Source organism: Microcaecilia unicolor, chromosome 7 (assembly GCF_901765095.1).
Source record: "Microcaecilia unicolor chromosome 7, aMicUni1.1, whole genome shotgun sequence".
Lineage (NCBI taxonomy): Eukaryota > Metazoa > Chordata > Amphibia > Gymnophiona > Siphonopidae > Microcaecilia > Microcaecilia unicolor.
In genome coordinates this window covers 2,165,075-2,189,975 of record NC_044037.1, presented here as the reverse complement: position 1 = coordinate 2,189,975, position 24,901 = coordinate 2,165,075, and the positions used below count along the sequence as shown (strand labels likewise).

The following is a 24,901-nucleotide window of genomic DNA, read 5'->3' as shown; positions in this document are numbered from 1 at the left end:
AAACTGTGTTTATTCTGAATTAATTAATTGGAATATGTCAGTTTTTGGAAATGCATATCTCTGATGGTGTCCATTTTAGTTGACTTCTTGAGGTTTCAGGTTCAATTCTTTTGCCTTCATATTGATCTCTGGTGGTGGCAGGCGGAGGGAGAATATTGGGTTGTGTTCAGCACCCCTAATCATTTTGAAAAGTTCTCCTATGCTTCCTGTTCCCCTATTTCAAACTCTCCTGTAGTGTTAGCTGCAGAGTCCCAGACACTTCCTGTTCCTCATTTCAAAGCTCTTGGTGATGCAGGGGATTGAGATACAGGTGGCTTGAGCAGATGCAGGGCATTGGGGATAGCTGAGGTGGTTTTTTGAGCTGTTCCTAGGGCTCTGAGATGGGGGGGAGGGGTGATGATATTGCTGGAACTTGATGAAGAGGGCCTGGCACTGGAAACTTGTCTTTTGTGTCAATTAATAAAATCCACTCATAAAGGTATCTCTATATGTTCCATCTTTGCTTACACCCTACGCTGTCTATTAAAATGTTCTGTTACATACTGTGTTGACATTGTAAGTAGTGTACTATGAGGGGCATAATCGAACGCGAACGCCCATCTCCATGGGCGTCGATGTCTGAAAACGGGTATGCGAAGAAGCGGGACAGACTGTATTATCGAAAAAGATGGGCGTCCATCTTTCGTTTCGAAAATACGGTTTGGACGGACCAAATGCCATGGATTTGGTCCCTTCTGAGATGGGTTTTTTTTTTTTTTTTTACGATAATGGAAACTAAAAATGCCCAGCTCAGAAACGTCCCAATCCAAGCCATTTGGTCGTGGGAGGGACAAATGTACAACACTACCATAGCTCTTAGGGGTGAAGGGGGCAACTACATGTGGGTACAGTGGGTTTTAGAGGCCTCCCATTTACCACCACAAGTGTTACAGGTGGGGGTGGGGGGGTGGGCCTGGGTCTGCCTGCCTGAAGTGCACTGCAGTACCCACTAAAAGTGCTCCAGGGACAGGACTTGTTGCTGGTGCATAACCTTGGCACAGCAGTTGATACCTGAAGACTAATCTCGCTGAAAACGTCCTTTATTTGAAAAAGCACCTTTACTCACAGTTAACTGCAGATCAGAGGTTGTGCCCCACTGGCAACGAGTCTCGCTGGTACTAAGATGAGCAGTAGGTCCGAGCTGGCAGAATGGTGTACAATGCCCTCTTTCAGCAACATTCAGGGTAAGAACTAAGTGCTGTAACGTGGCTAACACATGAAAGGGATCTAAAAGTGTCTTACACAAATGGCCACTATCTCATGGACTACCAGAAACAAAACAGGGCACACTCTGACCCAGTAAGCAGAGGGAAAAGCACCATGGGAGTAGAGCCTACCAACTACCAACATCGTGAGCATTTAACACAAGCTAGTGGAATCACAGAGCCCAGAGGAGGAGTGGTGGACTTTGGTCCTGGAGAACTGGGTTCGATTCCCACTGCAGGCACAGGCAGCTCCTTGTGACTCTGGGCAAGTCACTTAACCCTCCATTGCCCCATGTAAGCCGCATTGAGCCTGCCATGAGTGGAGAAGCGCGGGGTACAAATGTAATAAAAAATAAAATACCCTACACCCACCACAATGCATTGCTGATGTGACTCTGCAGTGCGCATAACAGAAAAGGTGTCACACTCACCCGAGAGCCACATCAGAACCAGGGAAAGGCTGTCAGAGGATAGAACACATTCTGCTGTCATGGAGGTGGGTAGGGAATTTGAGGCTGGCATACAGGCTGGCATAAAAGTTTGTAAAGTGGGGTTTTTTGGTGGGAGGGGGTTAGTGACCACTGAGGGAGTCAGGGGAGGTCATCCCCGATTCCCTCCGGTGGTCAGTTGGGGCACTTGTTTGGGTCTTGGACCTGAAAAAAAGGGTCCAAATAAAGCGGACCAAATTCTCGTCAAAAACGCCCTTCTTGTTTCGATTATCAGCTAAAGACGCCCATCTCTCCTTGGCCGATAACCACGCCCCAGTCTCGCCTCTGACACACCCCAGTGATCTTTGTTCGTCGTCCGTGACGGACTGCAGTTGAGGACGCCAAAAATCGGGTTTCGATTATACCGATTTGGGCGCTCACGGGAAACGGACGCCCATCTCCCGATTTGGGTCGAAATATTGGCGTCTTTCTCTTTCGAAAATAAGCTGGTGTGTCATACTTTGTGCTGTTATTTATAATTGTCTATTGTTCATGTTTGATTTATTCTTACTCTACACTGCCTTGAGTGAATTCCTTCGAAAAGGTGGTAAATAAATTCTAATAAATAGAAATATACATTAAAACAAGTTGTTTTTTTGTGATGCAAATACACAGATAAACCCCTGTTGTTTGATCCCGGCAACACCACTAATTGCCTCAAAAAATAAATCCCTAAAATTGGAAACTCAAAACCTGTGGAGTGAGAAACCCCTGCTTATGTTCCTGTGTTTTTGTACGCAAACCGGTAATAGACCCCTAGAGGGCACTAGAGTTATGCAAGTGGAGTTACAAAGCTTGCAAGGGAAGGTTGTGGGGAAAAGGCCTCTTAATACATTTCAGGATTCAGCTTCTTGGGCCTATGATGGAAAATCCTGAAATACAGGATGATGTGACCTTGGCTGTGAATTGTTTGAAAACACAGCACTGCCTGATGGATCTTCCTAATCAGTTCAGTGTATTTACTTTGTAATCTCAAGTCAAAGTTTGATTCCTTATCCCAATGAGGGATCCCAATACACTGCAGAAGACAGAATACTGGGAAAACATGTTCCCTGCTCTCTGGACAACCAAACTTACTGTGCAAATGTGAAAACAACAGGAAATCATGGTGTGGACTAGAATGGGTAGAGGTGAATTGCTTGTTTACTCTTTCCAAAAATACTGGGACTAGGAGAGCATGCAATGAATCTACTAAGTAGTACATTTAAAACAAACTGTAGAAAATATTTCTTCACTCAACGTGTAATTAAACTCTGTAATTCATTGCCAGAGAATGGTAAAAACAGTTAGTTTAGCAGGGTTTAAAAAAGGTTTGGATAACTTCCTAAAAAAAAAGCCCATAAGCCATTATTAAGATGGACTTGGGGAAAATCCACTGCTTATTTCTAGGATAAGCAGCATAAAATCTGTTTTACTGTTGTAGGATCTTGCCAGGTACTTGTGATTTGGATTGGCCACTGTTGGAAACAGGAAACTGGGCCTGATGGACCTTCGGTCTGTCCCAGTATGGCAATGCTTATGTTCTTATGATTTAGCTCCCAACTTTTCATTAGTAGCTCAGGGTGAGGTTTCCCTTTTTTCTAGAAGGTTTACTATTTGTGCCTGAGGCAGTGGAGGGTTAAGTGACTTGCTCAAGATGACAAGAAACAGCAGAAGGATTTGAACCTAATTCAGACCTTTGCTAAGGCAGTGGTTCCCAAACGTTTTCAGTTCGTGGCAGCCTTAGTGTCCAAGCAGTGGACTCTCAAAGATTCCAGACCAGAATTTTACAGGATCAATTCTGCCTCTCGATTTAAGAGGAGAGGTGAAAGTGGTCTGAAAAGATCTAGTAGCTTCTCCAGTAAAGAGTGAACTCTAGAGTCTTATGGTCTGACCAAGGGACACGGCACCAGGATGGGTTACCCAGGCAGAAATTCTTCATATGTGCAGATCCAGTAGATGACCCCTAATGTGGGAGGATTGGGAATGTGGTAGAAGGAATCGTCAGGAGGTGAGAAAGTCAAGCGAGCTCTTTGTCTTAACAACCCTAGGGTTATCAAGATGCAAAGTAATATCACCTACTAATGCAGATATCTGAGAGGAATTCAGTAGAACCTTCCGAGGCAGATCAGCTTCCTGGAAGGCGATAGAAGAGAACAAGGCATATGGGCTGCAACTAAGCAGCATCACTTAATTTGCAGGCAATAATCTCGAGATCAGAAGAGTTCAGTTGGGACAATATCTTATGTAAATAAGAGCACTAGAAAGCAGTGGCAGTGGGAAAGTGAATTACACGCTGTTCTAGAAGATAATGGTAGGCGAAAGGGGTGAATGACCATGGGCAGAGCATGGCTGGGCATGGACATACCTCCAAGAACTTATCAAATACTATGTTCGTCAGTGTACTCGGCCATTGACCTGGTGAAAGTAGTCGTGCCTTGGTGTGTTTACGCTTGTGCCCAGATGTCATTGTAGAATCGGCTCTTCCCGTGCAGCATTAGAGTGTGTAAGTGGAGGTGCCCTGTTGGCTGTTACAGAATTGCCCCCATGGGGATAATTCCATGAATAAGGCAGTAACCTTTAAAGGGGGGGAGAGGTCATGGGAGAGTCTGATGAAGTAGGAAACTGCAGTAGCCAGCTATAAAGGTTTGAAAAGCCAGTCTTGCTGGTGTTTTGGTAGGAGTTGCTATGAAGAAGTAGCAGAACTGTAGGCAGGGGTGTCCCAAGGCAAGATGCCGCCTGAGGCGCAGCTAGGAGCCCCCTAGGGTTAAAGAAAGAGAAAAGAAAAAGATTTTAAAAGTGAGAAAGCGCATAAGCTTCTTTGGGTAATAGACCCGCAGAGACATACTGAAGCAATCACCACTCGATGGGCCCGTGACATGCAGAGACCCGGTTTGACTTTAGATTATACAAAGTTGGTGTCCCGAATCCCGGAGATCTCTGTGAATGCGAGTCTGCGGGAAAGTTTCGAATTCTACACAGGGCTTATATGACCAAGACGCAGCTGTTTAAGATGGGAGGGGTGCCTGATCCACTCTGCTCTAAGTGTCAGAGGCAGGAAGGCACACTGTACCACTGTCTTTGGGGTTGCACTGCCACACAAAAATATTGGCATCAGATCATAGAATATTTGGAGGGGTTGGTACAGTCTCGAATAAGTTTTACGCCTCTGGGGATACTATTTGATAAATATGAGCTTTTTGTCTTCCAGAAGAGGGGCTCGAGACAGTTGATCCGCAGGGCCTGTTTGATGGGGAAAAAAGTGATTATGCATGGGTGGGTCTCTGCGGACCCACCTGATTTTTGGCATTGGAGGAACAGATTTCACAATCTTCTATTGCATGAGCGAAGGGCGGTGGGACCCTCACAGAAGAAGAGGTCACAGTTTCTGGAGACTTGGGGTCCCTATATCCAGTCTCTGACTCCACGCGCGCGCAGTTCAGTGTTAAACGGCTTATAAGTTGTTTTTTTGTTTTTTTTAAGGGGGGAGGGAGAATTTAAAGGAGGGGGGAAGGTATAGGATGTATTACTTGGATTTAAAGGTGCCTTATTCTGGAGAATCTTTAGTTGCATCGTTGTGGGTGGGGATGGATTCTTGGGAGGGGGGTGGGGGGAGGGGGACAGGGAAAGAGGGGATTACACCTAAAACATAAATTTACTTTGAATTATTCTTGAGTGTTCTGTACATGTAAAAAATCCCATAGAGTATGGACTAGTATTGGAGGGTGTGAACTTACTGCAAGCCTATGTTTGTACTTCTTGTGAATGGTGTAATGTTTGCACTGTGTCAGTTGGATCTTAATAAAAGTGTTGAAACATAAAAGTGAGAAAGCGGGTAAAACCCTGGAGGATGCTGCTGGTTGGAAGAGCAGTGGGAGACTGTTGGGGCTTCAGGGATAGAGAGAGCTTCAAAGGAAGGGTTCTGACAAGCTGAGGTTTGATTAAGCTGCTGAATGCACCTGAAAAGGAGGTAGTGTAACTAACTGAGAAGCAGCTTCTAAAGCAGGAGGTGTTCAGTGAAACTAAGAACGGTTGTTATTGCTAGAGCAGTCTGCAAAAGCTGGTCCAGTGTAGTGATTGGAGCCAGACTTGGAGCTGATTGTCCTGAGGAAAGGGCAGTCCCTGAAGGCACAGCAGACTGGAGAGAGTGAGAGACTCCAAGTTGTAACCAAACTGCCAGAAAAACTGCTGGAAATCCCAGAATGGAGTAGCTGGTCAAAATCAGTACTTCATTATATACTGGCGGAAGCCACTGCAGGTACCTGGAAGGCTGAGGGAAACCGAGCATTATGATGGGATTCTGGGAGCAAGAATGGCAAGAGACCTGGTTAGCCCTGCAACAATGCCCTGTAAATTCAGAGGACTATTGGTCCTGGGAGTGAGGCATGGCTGAGAAGCAGGAAAAGGACAAAAAGAGGGTCATGAAACAGTCACTAGGGATGACTAACAGGGGTAACCAAGAAGGCACCAGAAGGAAGGAAGATAAGAATTTCCAAGAAGGAGCATGTTAAGTAACCTGCCAAAATTTGAAGGGTTTAAGGAGGTTAAGTGCTCTGACAAAGGAAGGAAGCCAGAAGCCAGACAAGTGACTTGGCAGAAAGTGAAAGCAATTCCTGGACAAATGAGTGAGTTCCAACCCAAACCCAGAAGCCCGAAGAAGGAAAAGGGGACCCATCATGAACAACAGGTAGAGGTTGTGCCTTTCTCATGTGCAGCCCAAGAGGTGGAAGGAAGTCAACCACTGTAGTCTAGAGGTGATTGAAGACCTAGATTGGTTGTCTGTCATGATGCCTTAGCCAGGGGAAGAGAGGCAACCCCTTGAAGATCACCCAGTAAAGGTTCAGGACCCATCTCAGGATCTAGCTAGCGAGTTGGAGGAGGCCGACTGCTATACTAAAATGCTGGCAGATGAATTGTAACAAGCCGCTGTGTATGTGGGTCAACTACAGGGGGAAAAGAAGTCCTTCCAACAGTAACTGATAGAGGTTAAGGACCAGTTGCAAGGTCAAACAGAAAAGTGAAAGGAAGACTATGCCAAGCTACAGGACATGGTATGAAAGAAAGAAGAACTGTTCATTGTTCTAATTTTTCATGACAATAAACATTTTTAGTTTATTGCCTCTGCTTGTCTGGACTGACTAAGAATCTTGGTTGTTTGTGTGTTGAGTCCCATGAGTGCTTTCTGGGAACTGTGGAACCACTGGGAGTGTGGTCCCCAGTAACCTAGATATCACTGGAGATAATTTGAGAGCGGGAGACTAGACCAGAGGTGGTTGTGATTCAGTCAGTGGGAGGAGGGTGCTAGTGTACAGCACAAGCGGCAGGTGCAGGCAGAACTGAGCTGTGCTGGGGATAGACCCTCTAAGTGGCCACAAGGGGTAGCCCCAGGTGGGTGGACAAGCACTTAATCACTCTAATATCACTTACACACGTCCTTACAGAATAGCATTAATCATTCCGCTGCCTGCTATGCTCATATAAGTGTACTGTTACCTGTGAGAATTCGAGTGTTCTATACATTTAGGTGCGCCGGTGGTGCATGAATGAGGCACCCAGTTATAAATTTTTCTTTCACTTGCTCACCGAGTAAGAGACGGAAGACAGAGGTGAGTGGGAAACGCAGAGATTAATAGTTACCGTGGGGAGGGTGTCGGTGGTGCTTTTGAAACGGACGAGGAACTCCAAACAGTCATTCTTGTATTCCGCTTTCCAGCTCAGTGCCAGCTGGTTCCTGCTTATGTTTCTTATGGTCAGGTTTACAGGAGGATTTGGCTTCACTGTAAAAGACAGAGAACTTCGAATTATCCATTGCATTTACCTTCTTGTACTGCTATACTTTACTGACACACTGGTCTCGATAACCCCCTGCTTTTACATGATCACTCCAAGTCCTCGCTGACCCCTGGAGTCTTCCCCCTATGTGCTGGACTGGGTTGAAGTGTGTTGTCCAGTGGACCACGTGAGCTTATCTAGGGGTAATGGGGTGCTTATGTTCTTCCATACCTCTATCTTGCAGCTGTAGTTTTGCAGATACAATGGGCAGATGCCGGGCTCCATGGCTTCCGTTCAGATGGATTTGAAATGGATGGAAAAACTTCAGCTCACTCTTAGTAAAGTTGCAGCCAATATTTAAGTCTTGCTGCTTGATATAGCGTTTGCACTCTGAAGCTCCTTCCCATTCATACCTGAAGCAGGGAGACATGTCGGCTAAGGATGGGTACAGTTGAGAAACTGAGGGCTACAGTCAGGGGGAAAGAGAGGAGATAGGGATGACAGAGGATGCAGGAAAATGAAAGTAGAGGGGCAGAGACGGGATAGTGTGGAAGAAACAGAAACAACGGGAGAACTATCTCTATGTACAGTATATAACACATTAAAGACCCTGAACAAAACTATGACATGATCGAACACAGAGTGAAATCAGAGACACTGTCCACAACATAAAACCTTGAAAAGTAACAAAACCGATAGGCAGCTGGCACCTTAGAGACTAACCAATATATTGATTACAAAGAGTAGAGCATGAAATGACGTTGAGAACATTTCTAAATAGGTCCCATTGCTCAGTGGCGTAGCAGGGGGGGCTGCCACCCGGGGCGGGGCGGTTCGCCGTTGCACCCCCCCCCCCGGGTGCAGCACGATGACGTCCCCTCCCCCCCGACCAGCTCCCGCACCCTACCTTTAAAAAGAATATCGGGAGGCGAGGTGCAGCGCCTCGCGCCTGCCCTGCATGTAAAAGAAGTGTGGACCGTCGGGTCTTCTTTCCTCGCTCTGTCTGTCCCGCCCTCCACTGACGCAACTTCCTATTTCCGCAAGGGCGGGACAGACAGAGCGAGAGAAGGCCCGACGGTCCACATTTCTTTTACGTGCAGGGCAGGCGCGAGGCGCTGCGCCTCGCCTCCCGATATTCTTTTTAAAGGTATGGTGCGGGAGCTGGGGGGGAAGAGCTGGCAAGGAACACCTCCCCCTGAGCTGACACCCGGGGCGGACCGCCCCTCCCCCTTGCTAGGCTACTGCCATTGCTTTTCTTTTTCTCTTTCTCCTACCTATAGTATTTCATTCTCCCCTGCCCTCTTGTTCTCTCACACAACCACTGCTCCTCTCCTCCTCACGCTCATCTCTCATCTTCTAGCACTCACCCTTCCCCACCTCCTCCTCCGATCATATATCCATCACCTCTTTTCTCCTCACTCTCTTCTTATCTCTCTATTTACCATCTCCCTTCCCCGTTTATCTGCTCCAAAACTTTTGCCAAGAAACCTAGATTTGAAATTGGACGAAAATTCTCCACACAATCAGTTTTCATCGACGGTTTCTTTAACAATGGCCGAACTGCCACTTTCTTTAGGTACTTGGGTACCTCAGCCTCATCAAACATCTGATTAACAAGAAACACAACAGATGGCAAAATATCAGACTTCAATGCTTTCAACAATCCTGCAGAACACAAATTTAACGGGCTGCTATCCTCTGCACTAAACTCCGACCAACAATCGGAAACATCGCACTCATCTTCAACATCATCATCCAGAAAATCTGGAGAATCCCCCACCAGACCCCCTCCATTTTAGATTGAAAATATTCCACCAACTGCTGATACGGTGGCAAACTATCTGTATTAACTGGGGGGGGGGGGGGGGGGGGGGGCAACTAAAGATTGCACTTTTGCAAATAATGCTTTTGACTGAGAAGCTGCTTGAACAATGCGATCTTCAAAATAAGCTCATTTAACTGTAATCACCAATTGTTTATAAACCTTAAGAGCCACATTATATTTTTGCCGAGAGTCTAGTGGCACAGAGGCCCTTGGGAGCACACTCAGGGTGAGGCACAGAGTCTCTTGGGAGCACACTCGGGGTGAGGTGCATTTGGTGCCCAGAGTCCAGTGGCACAGAGGCCCTTGGGAGCACACTCGGGGTGAGGCACATTTGGTGCCCAGAGTCCGGTGGCACAGAGGCCCTTGGGAACACTTACTGAGAACAGACTGAAAATTCCAGAGACACTGCCGCCCCATAATTTATTTATTTATTGGGATTTATTAACCGCCTTTATGAAGAGATTCACCCAAGGTGGTGTACAGTGGGTACAGTTTAACATAAAACTTATAATTTTGCTAACAGCATAACAATAGTAAAATAACCAAGAATAAACATAAATACAATAAATGAGGCAAACTTGAAATTGAAACTTAATAATACAACTATTATGAAACAGTATCAAAAGTATACACATTTAACAGCACTAGAATTCAAATATGAGAGATATAATACAATGTTAGCATAATACTAATGATACCATCTTTACGCTGATGACTCTCAGATCTACCTCTCCACCCCTGAAATCTCAACCTCAATCCAGGACAAAATTTCAGCCTGCTTGGATGTCTCAACGCCATCTAAAACTAAACATGACCAAAACTGAAGCACACAGTTATGGAATGCATTACCTACAGACCTGAAAACAATCGACAAAATAACTAACTCGCAAATCTCTGAAGACACATTTCTTCAACAAGGCCTACAAAGAGAACCTATAGCCTCACTAATCCACTTCACCAACCCACCCACCCAGTTATGAAAGTCCACCTTCTAAACTTATCCCCTAATCACTTCCTTCTTTCTTCCCTTACTAAATCTCTACACCTTACTAATAACTGTATCTGATAGCCTGGAATGACAATGTAATAACAAAATAATGTAAGCCACATTGAGCCTGCAAATAGGTGGGAAAATGTGGGCTACAAATGCAACAAATAATAATAATAATAATAAATAACTTCTCATTTTCCCCCCTAAACCCACCTCCCCTCTTCCTCCTTTCTCTATCTTTGTTAATAGCTCTCACATCCTCCCTGTCTCCTCGGTTCCTAACCTTGGAGTCATCTTTGATTCTTCTCTCTCCTTCTCTGCACATATTCAACAGATTGCCAAAACCTGTCGTTTCTTTATCTACAACATTAGCAAAATTCGCCCCTTCCTTTCTGAATACGCCACCAGAACCCTTGTCCACACCCTTGTCACCTCTCGCTTGGATTATTGCAATTTACTTCTCACTGGTCTTCCGCTCAACCATCTCTCTCCTCTGTCCAAAATTCTGCGGCATGACTTATTTTCTGCCAGAATTGTTTTACCCACACTAACCCACGCCTCAGGTCACTTCACTGGCTCCCTGTCAGATTCCACATACAGTTTAAACTTCTTGTACTGACCTTTAAATGCATCCACTCTGCAGCCCCCCATTACCTCTCCGCTCTCATCTCTCCCTACATTCCTCCCCGTGAACTCCGCTCACTGGACAAATCTCTCTTGTCGTCCCCCTTCTCCTCCACTGCTAACTCCAGGCTTTGCTCCTTTTCTCTCGCAGCACCTTATGCCTGGAATAGACTTCCTGGACCTATACGTCTAGCTCCATCTCTACCTGTTTTCAAATCTATGCTGAAAACCCACCTTTTCACTGCTGCTTTTAGCTCCTAGCCACTACTCAATTGCCCTCCCTTGTCCCTTCCTCCCTTCTCACCCATTACTTCCCTCACCTGTAACTGTCTTGTCTGTCTGTATTATTTAGATTGTAAGCTCTTTTGAGCAGGGACTGTCTCTTTATGTCAGATGTTCAGCGCTGCGTATGTCTGGTAGCGCTATACAAATGCTAATAATAATAATAATAATACGCCTAATAAGCTGAATTAGAATATTCAACTGACATAGGATGCTAATGATTTTCTGCAATACGGCTTACCATATAGCTGAGGGACCAAGAGCAGATATATGATGGGAACAAGATGTGTGGTAAAGAGTCAGTTGGGATAATTTGATGGTTAGTTAAACTCAAGGCAAGTACTTTGTATAGTTAAGCAAGAGATAAGGAACTGATCTAAGTTACAGTGTGTGTAGCACAGGCAGGAGGGTAAAAGAGGATGGAGAATACTCTACTGTTACACGAAAGACATGACAACACGGGGCTGCTTGCAGTTAGTAAGATTGATTTGGGGGGACAGAACACTCTCTGAAGTCCATTCTTACCTGTAATAGAAGGAATAGTTGCTACCAGAGGACACCAGGCTTTCCCACATACACATCATGTAATCACCATTGTAGACTATACAGTCCGGCTCTGTAAGAGAAGGCAGGTGATATCAATGATCATCCCTACCAACCTTCCTCACGCCTGCCGAATATCAGGGAAAATGTATTCATTATTTATTAGGATTTATTTACCACCTCTTTGAAGAAATTTACCCAAGGCGGCGGACAGCAGGAATAGCTCCATTATAGCAATAGAAACATTCAACTAACAGTACGTATTTTTTTACAAAAATCTATAATCTGCCCATCCAAAAATCTGGGCACATTACAATGCAACAAACATAATCGAATCACATAAAAAACCATCAATACACTCAACAAACATAAACAGAGCCTTAATCTTGGAGCCCAAACCCCCCCCCTCCCCCCCACCAACTAAGGTTCAGAAAATACTCTCTGAAATAGCAAAGCCTTTATCTGTTTCTTAAATACCACCAAAGAAGTCAATTGCCGAACAGAAAGACACAAATCATTCCACAATTGAGCTCCGACAACGAACAGCCTGCAGTCGAATACTGCAGACAGAGGGAACAGACAACAATTCTTGATCCTGTGATCGCAAGGATCTTGTAGGATAATACTTCTGCAACTTTTGAACCATAGCATGAGAAGCCTCATCATGGGGAGCCGTAAAAACCAACACCAGCAGTTTAAATTGAATCTGCCAGGCAATGGGCAACCAATGCAATTTTTTCAAATGTGGGGTAATATGCTCAAACTTACTTGCTCTAGTAAGCAGTCGGGCTGCAGCATTCTGCGCCACCTGCAGAGCTCACAACATTACGCGGTAATCCACAGAACAAGGCGTTACAATAATCAAAGTGCGGTAACAGATAACTTCGCAAAACCGTATGAACATTCTGCTCCGAGAGAAAACCTCGTAACCCTGTCACCAAACGCAATTTTAAAAACACTGTACGAATCACCGACCCAACATGTACCTTCAGGGCCGCCGAGAGGGAGGGGGCAGGGGGAACAAAATTCCCCGGGCCTCCAAGGGGGGCCCAGCGCCGGGGTCTCTCTCCTTTTCCTGCTCCCAGGCCGCTGGTGCTGCAGTCCCTGGTCTCACCTGCCTGCCTCAGCTCCATCGACAGCCCCCCCTCCGTCCGCCACTGTGACCAGGCCCCCTGCATTCAAATCGGCAGCGCCTCACCTCCGCGTGAAAGCGGCAGATCGCCTCCCTTCGGGCCTTCCCTCACTGTGCCCCGCCCTCACGGAAACAGGAAGTTACATCAGACGAGGGCAGGACACAGTGAGGGAAGGTGCTAAGGGAGGCGATCTGTCGCTTTCACACAGAGGTGAGGCACTACCGATTTGAATGCAGGGGGCCCTGTCACGGTGGCGGACAGAGGGGGGTTTGTCGACGGGGCTGGGGGTGGGCGGGTGGAGACTAGGGACTGCGGTGCAGGCGGCCTGAGAGCAGGAGAGGGAGGCGATAGTGGTAGCGATTGGAGGGGGGCTGCGGCAGCGGCCTTGCCCCGGGCCCGGCTCAGTCTTTTGGCGGCCCTGTATACCTTCATTGGCAAGGTCGTGTCTAAGGTCGCTCCTAAACTCTGAATAGAATCTGACATGGGCACAAAACAGAATCCAAACCTCACTGACCCGCGACAACCACAAAATTTGGGTCTTTGCCACATTTACACTTAATCCGTTCATGCTTAACCAGGACTGAACCTTACAAAAATGAGACTTCACTAACTGAACATTCTCAACTGCTGTATCTGGAACAGGAAAATAAAATTGTACGTTATCGGCATACAAGCGATGACAAACACCCAATCCAGCAACAAAAACAAATTAAAAAAAGAATGAAGACAAACAAGAATCTTGCAGTAATAGTGTACAATGCTGTACAGGAGCCGTTCCTAGACAGTTAAATAGTTTTGAATACTATTTAACTGGACCTTCTATAACTACCCTAATCACTCTCTTCCTTCTTCTTTCTTCCCTTCCTAATCGCTACACATTACTAACTGTATCTGATCTGATATCCTGATATAGTAACATAGTAACATAGTAGATGACGGCAGAAAAAGACCTGCATGGTCCATCCAGTCTGCCCAACAAGATAAACTCATATGTGCTACTTTTTGTGTATACCTTACCTTGATTTGTACCTGTCCTTTTCAGGGCACAGACCGTGTAAGTCTGCCCAGCACTATCCCCGCCTCCCAACCACCAGCCCCGCCTCCCACCACCGGCTCTGGCACAGACTGTGTAAGTCTGCCTAGCACTATCCCCGCCTCCCAACCACCAGCCCCGCCTCCCACCACAGGCTCTGGCACAGACCGTGTAAGTCTGCCCAGCACTATCCCCGCCTCCAACCACCAGCCCCGCCTCCCACCACTGGCTCTGGCACAGACCGTGTAAGTCTGCCCAGCACTATCCCCGCCTCCCAACCACCAGCCCCGCCTCCCACCACCGTCTCTGGCACAGACCGTATAAGTCTGCCCAGCACTATCCCCGCCTCCCAACCACCAGCCCCGCCTCCCACCACCGTCTCTGGCACAGACCGTATAAGTCTGCCCAGCACTATCCCCGCCTCCCAACCACCAGCCCCGCCTCCCACCACTGGCTCTGGCACAGACCGTATAAGTCTGCCCAGCACTATCCCCGCCTCCCAGCCACCAGCCCCTCCTCCCACCACCGGTTCTGGCACAGACCGTATAAGTCTGCCCAGCACTATCCCCGCCTCCCAACCACCAGCCCTGCCTCCCACCACTGGCTCTGGCACAGAACGTATAAGTCTGCCCAGCACTATCCCCGCCTCCCAACCACCAGCCCCTCCTCCCACCACCGTCTCTGGCAATGTTAACAAATCTATGTAAGCCACATTGAGCCTGCAAATAGGTGGGGGAATGTGGGATAGAAATGCAATAAATAATAAATAATAATAATAATAAATAGCATTTTAGCGCCTAACCATGGTTATTCAGCGGGAGATAACTGGTTATATCGTGTGATGTTGCTGGTTAGGCACCAGTATTCGGCACCAAAACAGCTATGTTTAGCGGTTAAAATAGGCCTGTTACTTATGCGACCTATCATTAACCTCTAAGCATTGAACCGGTTTGCGCTGCTTATTGGCTTAATTGGTTAGAACATAAGAATAACCATATTGGGTCAGACCAATGGTCCATCTAGCCCAGTATCCTGTTTTCCAAACAGTGGCCAATCCAGGTCACAAGGACCTGACAGAAACTCAAATCGTGGTAACACTCCATACTACAAATCCCAGGGCAAGCAGTTGCTTCCCATGTCTGTCTCAATAGCAGACTATGGACTTACATAAGTACATAAGTACATAAGTACATAAGTACATAAGTAGTGCCATACTGGGAAAGACCAAAGGTCCATCTAGCCCAGCATCCTGTCACCGACAGTGGCCAATCCAGGTCAAGGGCACCTGGCACGCTCCCCAAACGTAAAAACATTCCAGACAAGTTATACCTAAAAATGCGGAATTTTTCCAAGTCCATTTAATAGCGGTCTATGGACTTGTCCTTTAGGAATCTATCTAACCCCTTTTTAAACTCCGTCAAGCTAACCGCCCGTACCACGTTCTCCGGCAACGAATTCCAGAGTCTAATTACACGTTGGGTGAAGAAAAATTTTCTCCGATTCGTTTTAAATTTACCACACTGTAGCTTCAACTCATGCCCTCTAGTCCTAGTATTTTTGGATAGCGTGAACAGTCGCTTCACATCCACCCGATCCATTCCACTCATTATTTTATACACTTCTATCATATCTCCCCTCAGCCGTCTCTTCTCCAAGCTGAAAAGCCCTAGCCTTCTCAGCCTCTCTTCATAGGAAAGTCGTCCCATCCCCACTATCATTTTCGTCGCCCTTCGCTGTACCTTTTCCAATTCTACTATATCTTTTTTGAGATACGGAGACCAGTACTGAACACAATACTCCAGGTGCGGTCGCACCATGGAGCGATACAACGGCATTATAACATCCGCACACCTGGACTCCATACCCTTCCTAATAACACCCAACATTCTATTCGCTTTCCTAGCCGCAGCAGCACACTGAGCAGAAGGTTTCAGCGTATCATCGACGACTTTTCCTCCAGGAATTTGTCCAAACCTTTTTTAAACCCAGATACACTAACCGTTGTTACCACATCCTCCGGCAAAGTTACCACATCCTTGTTGAGTGAAAAAATATTTCCTCCTATTTGTTTTAAAAGTATTTCCATGTAACTTCATTGAGTGTCCCCTAGTCTTTGTACTTTTGGAAAGAGTAAAAAATCGATTTACTTCTACTCGTTCTACACCATTCAGGATTTTGTAGACCTCAATCATATCTCCCCTCAACCGTCTCTTTTCCAAGCTGAAGAACCGTAACCTCTTTAGCCTTTCCTCATACGAGAGCAGTTCCATCCCCTTTATCATTTTGGTTGCTCTTCTTTCAACCTTTTCTAATTCTGCTATACCTTTTTTGAGATACGGCGACCAGAACTGAACACAGCACTCAAGGTGTGATCGTACCATGGAGCGATACAGAGTCATTATATTATTTTTGGTCTTATTCACCATCCATTTCCTAATAATTTCTAGCATCCTGTTTGCTTTTTTGGCCGCTGCCACACACTGAGCAGAAGACTTCAGTGTATTATATACAATGACACCCAGATCTTTTTCTTGAGTGCTGATCCCCAAGGCGGACCCTAGCATCAGGTAACTATGATTCAGATTATTCTTTCCAACGTGCATCACCTTGCATTTGTCCACATTAAATTTCATCTGCCATTTGGATACTCAGTCTTTCAATTTCCTAAGGTCTTCCTGCAATATTTCACAGTCTGCACATGTTTTAACATTCTTGAACAGTTTTGTGTTATCTGAAAATTGAATCACCTCACTTGTCATTCCAATTTCCATATCATTTATAAATATGTTAAATAGTACTGGTCCCAGTACAGATCCCTGCGGCACTCCACTGTTCACCCTCCTCTATTGTGAGAAATGACTCATTTAACCCTACCCTCTGTTTTCTGTCCAATAATCAATTCCTAATCCACACCAGAACCTTGCCTCCTATCTCATGACTCTTTAATTTTCTCAGGAGTTTCAAACGGTTTCTGAAAATCTAGATAAACTGCATGAACTAGCTCACCTTTATCCACGTTTATTCACGCCTTCAAAGAAATGAAGCAAATTGGCGAGGCAAGACTTCCCTCGGCTGAACCCATGCTGACTCTGTCCCTTTAAACCATGTTTGTCTACGTGTTCTGCAATTTTATTCATTATACTAGTTTGCACTATTTTGCCCGGCACCAACGTCAGGCTTAACGGTCTATAATTTCCTGGATCACCCCTAGAAGCCTTTTTAAAAAATTTATTTATGATAATTTTACAGAACTTTTTACAAGCCATACACTTGTCATTCAGAAACACAGTAGAAGCCACAGCAAATAGAAGAAACATCATATATCAAAATAAAGTCAACTTTCTTAGACCACCGTTAATTAGGGGGCGTGGCTAGATCATAGGAGATTATTCATAAGTAATACCAAATATAGACATAAAGGCTACGTCCGATTACCTGTCCTATATTACTATTTCCAACATTATTTTAACTTTTTTAAATCTAGAAAAGCTTTTAATTGCTCTGGGGAATAAAAAATGTATTTCGTCTCTCCAAATCAGACCAAACATTTACATGGGTAAGCAAGGAAAAAAGTTCCCCCTAATTTCAATGTTTCCTGTTTCATAACCAAAAACATTTTTCTCCGTTCTTGAGTTAATTTAGTAACATCCGGATAAATCCACATTTTTTCCCCTCCAAAGAAAACATTAGAGTATTTAAAGTAAAGCCTTAAAACGGCGTTGAGATCTCGTTCAAACACAAAAGAAACTAGGAGCGTGGCTCTCTCTGTAGCATTTTCTATCGATTGCTCCAAAATGGCAGATATATTGTTCACATCAATATTTATATCTTCTCCGCCTCCGCCTCCACCTTCTCCTTCTTTCTTCCTTGGACTCTTGGGCAAATAGAAAATCTTATTGATAGGAGGAATAGCGCCTGTGGTATTTTCAAGTTTTCAACCAAATATCTTTTAAATAAATCCATAGGCAGAGTCCCAGGGACTTTAGGAAGATTCAGAAGGTGAAGATTCAAACACCTATTAAAGTTCTTATCCTTTTATGGACAGCCAGTTTATCTTTAACCGTGGTAAACTTGAAATCCTGAAGCTGTTTCACTTCATTTTGAATTTGCTTGACCCGAGTAGTCAGATCTTCTTTCACTGACTCAACTGTCTTAACCAGATCTTCAAACTTAAGATACAAAGTTGTTACCACGCTTCCGGAAACGTGCAAGCCATCTCTTAGCAAAGCAGCCGACGCAGGACACGGAGGAATGTTGGAGGCAGAGAGGGGAGAAAGCGATGTTTCATGTTCCAGCAAAGGTTTCGCTCCTCCGATTTCCTCCGCAGCAGGACTCACCTCCCTCGACTCACATGGAGAGGCTCCGGCAAGGAAACGATCCAATCTTTGCTGGATAGGGGATGATGCAAGTGATTATGATCCTAAAAATGATAATGGACCAGAAACTTTGAATAATACGGTGGATGTTATGTGGATGATTAATGTCGAGATTATTGTTTTTCCCAGAGTTCCAGGTATGACTCCTAAAGTTTTCCTCAGAAATATTTCCTTAATTATTACTTCGAAAGGAGTGAAGCCTGTGAAAACTGGGATTGCTTTAATCAGTGGGATTTGTATTAGAGACTTGAGTATATGTATTGTTAAATAACTTACGGTTTTTAAAAAGAGAGAGAATGTAATCAGATGTATTATTTCTAACTAAAATTTGGACAGTAAGTATGTTCTTAATGAAATGAATTGACTATACGCCATATTTGGCCTTGAAGAAGCCAACCAGATGATCAATGTGGAATAATGAATTAGATGAGTAATATCTGGGGATAATCAGGTTAATACCATGTTTTCTTTTTTCTGTTTACTGTTTAATTGATCTCCTTGTCTTATTTCACTCTCCCTATTTTTCTTCACTTTGTGGTCTAAGAAAAAGAAAGATTGTATATAATCCATACATCTAGTTGGGATTTTCTTCTTATATTGTATTAATGTGCAGTCATCTCTGTATCACTGTTTGCAAGTGACCCTTGTAAAATGAAAAATTATAAATAAATGATTTAAAGTTCTTTTTTGTGGTGGGAGGGGGTTAGTGACCACTGGGGGAGTCAGGGGAGGTCATCCCCGATTCCCTCCGGTGGTCATCTGGCCAGTTGGGGCACTTTTTTGGGACTTGGGTCGTGAAAAAAAAGGGTCCAGCAAAAGCGACCCAAATTCTCGCTTCTGCCACCCTTTTTTTCAATTATCGGCCGAAGGTGCCCATCTCTCCTCGGCCGATAAACACGCCCCAGCCCCACCTTCACCACACCTCCGACACGCCACGTCAACTTTGTTTGTTCCCGTGACGGAGAGTAGTTGAAGACGCCCAAAATTGGCTTTCGATTATACCGATTTGGGTGCCTTTGTGAGATGGGCGCCCATCTCCCGATTTGGGTCGAAATATGGCGCCCATCACTTTCGAAAATAAGGCCTATAGTAACACAGTAAGTGATGGCAGATAAAGACCTGAACAGTTCATCCAGTCTGCCCTACAGTCACACTCATGATCAATTCATGATTAAATCAACAATCAACGTGATATTATTTACTTGATCATGGTCTTTCTGGGACATAGACCCTAGAAGTCTGCCCAGCTCTGTCCTTATGTTCCAGCTACTGGAGCTGCTGTCAAAGCCCACTCCAGCATATCCAAATCCGTCTTGTCATTTTTGGGACCCAGACCGTAAAAGTCTGCCAAGCCCTGTCCTTGGTTCTGGCTCCTGAAGGTGCCGTTGAAGCCTTTTCCAACCCATCCTAAACTGGATTGCAATATACAGGACAAAGACCTACAAAGTCTGCCCAGCACTAGCCTTAGTTCTTCACAGTCGCCATCCAACTGTCACTCACACATCCACACACACACACACAGGCAGGCAGGCATTTAAGGACTTTTATATATATATATATATATATATATATATATAATGAAAGCAAGTCTTCTGCTCCCACTCTCCAGCAGGCCTCACTGGCCTGTGGCCTCTGAACAGGACTCCAAACAGTCTCTTCCCAGCATACTGAGCAATTCAACCTCAAGCTCCTGGGCCCCTTTCTCACTCAGGGTTCTCAGTATGCAAATTGTATGCAGATTAGCATGTTATCCTTTCACGCTCAGGGTGACCTGGTTTTCCAGAGGCAAAATTAAACAGGTCTTACCAACAGCATATTCAGGCAATTCTTTATTCCAGCCCCTGGGCACAGTTCTTCTAGCTTAAATACTTTATACATTTACATATCTTCACACTGAGCCTCCCCACACAGATTCCTGGGCTCAGCACTAACCTCAATACTTTGGGGACTTCTAACCCCAGGCTTCGCAGCCTGCTTTTCAGTACTGGGACACACAGCCCTACTTCTTCTTTGGACACCCAGTCCTTTCTTTCTTAAGACTCACAGTCCTTTCTTTGAACACACAGTTCCTCTAAGTACTGAGGCTACATAGTCCAACACTAATGCTTTAGGGACTTCTTACCCCAGCCTGTTTTTCTTCCTTGAGCACACAGTCCACCTCAAGTCCATAGGGTTTAGCCAGTTCTTTCCAGGGGGATTCTCTTTCTTCAGCTACCAGCTCTCTTCTTTTTCTTTCCCATCTCAGGTGGGGTATCAAGTGGTTAATTAGCCACACAGGACCCAGCCCATAACCTCCTACACCTGTGGACCTCCCAGGGCTCTCCCCGGTCCTAGCGACCGCCACCTATTCTCCTAGCGCCCTCTAGTGGCCTACCCCGGACATCCTGGACATTTGTAGGGGAACAGCGCCATCTAGGGGCCTGCCCAGGGTAAGACAGCCTCTTACTTATAGCAGCGAAAGATAGACCTGCTATTTATACAGATCTATCTGGCTTCTCAGCTGATGAATATTGGTGCTAACCAGCTATGTCACACGTCATAGCCACTAAGCTCTAATATTTTCAGCCAAGATAACCGGCTGTCTCGAATATTAGCACTTAGCTGGCTTAAGGCTATTTAACCTGCCAGGAGCTGCACATCGGGCAGAATATCTGTAAAACTAAGAAAGAATGGCAGAGAAGCTGAAAGAGAACTACATTCATGGATAGGAAAGTAGGGAGAGAAAGAAAGGGAGAGGGCCGGGCCCTACAGCCTTGCACTGGAGACATTCCTTCAAAGGTATCTACTAAGGAGGGTGAAGACGCTCTCAGTTGAAAGCATCACTGAACAAAAAGGTTTTCCTGCAACCTTGAATCTCTCTAAAGAGGTTTCCAACCGTAGATGGAGAGGCAACGTGTTTCGTAAACCAGGGCTGATGACAGGGAGTGTCATATTTAACCGTCTGAAGGTGGGAAATGTTGTGAGGATCTAAGGCCCCAATGATCAAAGGTAAATGCGGCCGAACTAGTGCCCGCATTTATCTTCTCACTTATGATCAGAGGGGTCTGGCATGGCAAACAGCGTCAGTGCCAGAAAATAGTGCACAGTATTCTGCCCCTATGATCAGAGGACAGTGCTCCGATCGTAGATGCCGAATAGCTCCTTAACTCTTTGCCAGCTCAGAGCTGGAATTAGGGTTAAGGCTTCCTCTGTTCCTGCACCCCCCCCCCCCCATCAGAGTCAGGCAGTCCAGGATGTCACTGTCAGCCTGGGCTGCCACTGTGTTCTGAGTGTCCCTTGGACCTCTGGATCTTCCAATCGCTGAGGCCCTGGTGGCCTCGTGGCCCCCCCAAGCCCCCCAGACAGCGACATGGGGGCTAGATTCCTAAAGGACAAGTCCATAGACCGCTATTAAATGGACTTGGAAAAATTCCGCATTTTTAGGTATAACTTGTCTGGAATGTTTTTACGTTTGGGGAGCGTGCCAGGTGCCCTTGACCTGGATTGGCCACTGTCGGTGACAGGATGCTGGGCTAGATGGACCTTGGTCTTTCCCAGTATGGCACTACTTATGTACTTATGTACTTATGTACTAGAGGTCTGCTAGACCTCCAGCCCCCAACCCTTCCCCCCAACACAAGGGCATGGGGGGCTGGAGATCCAGTGGATCTCCAGCTCCCCTAATACCCCACCCAAAAAGAAATCCCTGGTAGCCCAGTGGCCTACATACTGAACCCTCCACCTTCCCCCCATACCTCCGTGATGGAGGAGGGAGTAGCACTCTCTCCTCTTCCAAGCCGCCTTCAAAATGGCAGTGCCCCGCCCAGTGCATCCTGGGATGCACTGGGTGGGGCTTCCTGACCATATAAGGGAGCTTATATGGTAGGGAAGCCCCACCCAGAGTGCCGCCATTTTGAAGGCAGTGCTGGAAGAAGAGGGACTGCTACTCCCTCCTCCATCACGGAGGTACGGAGGGAAGGTGCTGCTAGATCACCAGGGTGGGTGGGGGTTGGGTTTGCAATTCACTAGGTGTGGGGAGGATAGGGGGCTGGAGATTCATTGGATCTCCAGCCCCACGTGCCCTTGTGTCAGAAGGGGGTCGGGGGGGCTGGAGCTAATAGAGTACCTATATTTGAATGCCATTAACTCTGATCATAACGGCGTTATTGTCTTGCGCTGTTTCGGTGATACTTTTAGAGAGCTATTTAGAACAGTGCGGGGCTTCTGATCATTGGCACCTCACTGCTCAGACTGTTGTGTAGGGGATTAGTAGACGATTAAGGAAGATTGGAAAGCCAGAATGTTGAGTCTTAAAGACCAGCAGTAGAGTTTTATAGGTGATCCTTTGGGAGAGAGGTAACCAATGTGCTGCCTACAAGATTTTCATTCCATGACTACATTACAGAATTATAGAGTTGCATCACCATCATTTTATTCGTAATAGCAACCAAACTGAGCTAGGAAGGGCTGTGTGGTCCTTATGGCGGTCGGGAATAGCATGGACTGGCAGCAGATATTCATTCATTGTAGTCTAGCTGGCAGACATGGCTGGTCCCCTGGGCATAGCTTTACTGGGTCAAGTCTGGCCTGGTACCTTGGTGAAGAGACAATAAACCTGGCTTTGCAAAGGAAACCTGGGTGGGAATTGAGACAACCAAGTCAGGTTGTAAAACATACAGAAGAACATGTGGGAACCATGGGGTGGACTGACAGTGATCTGGACTCCTTGGCACTAAGCATCATGGATCCCTAACCACCTATCGAAAATGATTAAACTAGATGGAAGCTGGCGGAGAGTGGGCCACCTGCTGCTGTGGGCCCTGTTGTCCTAATGGCCAGTCCGCCCCCTAGTGGGAACGCCATGCAAATGGCAGTACGTCCAGTGGAAACCTGGCTAAGTGCTGATTTTCCAACCTGCACGTGAAAGTCTCAAATTTTACAAAACAAGATGCCCAGCAGCAGCCAGTGAAGCAGTTGAGTGACATAAGTACTTTTTGTGAATTTATGGGGGGGGGGGGGGGGGGGTTAAATACCAGAGAGGAAACCCAGTCTTCCCCTCAAACCACAGGCTCAAACTGGTAATTTATGGAAGAATTTACTAGAACAGCATTTTAACAGAAGTCCTCCATGGCAGTTTACAATAAATTAACATAAAATGCTATAAAACAAATATAAAACCATAGCTGAGACTTATGCCTTCTTTGGAACCGGTGGAAATGTTAGCATCCACATAAACAAAAAATACATGCAACATGCACTCACTCCATGCACTCTACCAAACTGTGTGTGATGTAGCTTCTCTTTCAAAAATCAGTTTACATACGTGTAAACACCATGCTAGTCTTCTAAAATCTCCATCATGTGTTTACTATTATAGACATGCATCTTGCATCTTAAACTCTCCCTATAAGAAGAACATAAAACATAACAATTAAGTCTAGTCCTAATGTTTAATTCCTGTACTTCTGAACAAACACAGAGAAAGACAGAGTCCTCTATGCCCATGCTGGAAAGGGGAGGGAGGAGGGAGCTGATGGGTAGAAAGCAGTGATGGCGGGGAGAAGGGAGGAAATGGAGCACTGGGGCAGAGGTGGTGATGGAGAGGAGGGAAGGAAGAGAGAGCACTGGGGCAGAGGCAGTGATGGGGGGAGAAGGGAGGAAATGGAGCACTGGGGCAGAGGCAGTGATGCGGGGGAGAAGGGAGGAAATGGAGCACTGGGGCAGAGGTGGTGATGGAGAGGAGGGAAGGAAGAGAGAGCACTGGGGCAGAGGCAGTGATGGGGGGAGAAGGGAGGAAATGGAGCACTGGGGCAGAGGCAGTGATGCGGGGGAGAAGGGAGGAAATGGAGCACTGGGGAAGAGGTGGTGATGGGGAGGAGGGAAGGAAGAGAGAGAGCACTGGGGCAGAGGCAGTGATGGGGGGAGAAGGGAGGAAATGGAGCACTGGGGAAGAGGTGGTGATGGGGAGGAGGGAAGGAAGAGGGAACACTAGGGCAGAGGCAGTGACGGAGAGGGAGGAGATGAATTCTCGTCTCACCTTGCTGGGGTAGGAGCAGTCATAGGCTGGCGGAGGAGTGTTGGGGCACTGACAGGGTAACTAAGGCTGGTGGGGAGAAGAACCTGGAGAGGTAGAGAGAAGGAGGTGAATGAATTACTATCTCACCTTGCTGTGCTGGGGAAGGAGCAATAGTGGGACAGCAAAGGACGACAAGCAGAAGGAAGGAATGTGATGCCATCATGGAAACTCGGTTGTTTCTCCAGGTATGGGTCCAGTCTTGGCACCACGCAGCCTATTCTGGCTTAGCTCTTCCTGGACTCGTGTCTGAAAGTAAAAGAGAGCAGTGTGCTATAAACAGGAAATCCTGACACTGAAGGGCTCCTGTCCTGCCTACACCACAAGCTGGAAAGAACCGTATCGGTATAACATCGCTGTGTTTCTGTGTTCATGACTCACTCCCACAGTCACTTCCTGTATCAATACCATCCCCCCATAGTCTAGATGTGACAGTGATACAAGACTACAAGAGCAGAAGCCTTTAACTTCTCAGAGCTTAATGCTGTGCACCAAGTCAGTGAGCCTTGGGGTTTCCTGAAACACAATGACACTGGAGATAAGAAATTATCCCACCCAT

General features: G+C 46.1%; 1 protein-coding gene across 1 annotated transcript in view; it reads right to left on the bottom strand.

The window, feature by feature from the left end:
- Positions 1 to 24,644, bottom strand: part of IL2RG (interleukin 2 receptor subunit gamma) — a 45,715-nt gene extending 21,071 nt beyond the window's left edge. The window contains exons 1-4 of the mRNA XM_030210297.1: positions 24,433 to 24,644; positions 11,731 to 11,821; positions 7,715 to 7,896; positions 7,349 to 7,488 (exon numbers count right to left, since the gene is read on the bottom strand). Of these exons, the coding sequence (XP_030066157.1) occupies positions 7,349 to 7,488; positions 7,715 to 7,896; positions 11,731 to 11,821; positions 24,433 to 24,508 (489 nt within the window). The 5' untranslated portion in view covers positions 24,509 to 24,644. The remainder of the gene's footprint in view (positions 1 to 7,348; positions 7,489 to 7,714; positions 7,897 to 11,730; positions 11,822 to 24,432) is intronic.
- Positions 24,645 to 24,901: the final 257 nt, after the last annotated feature.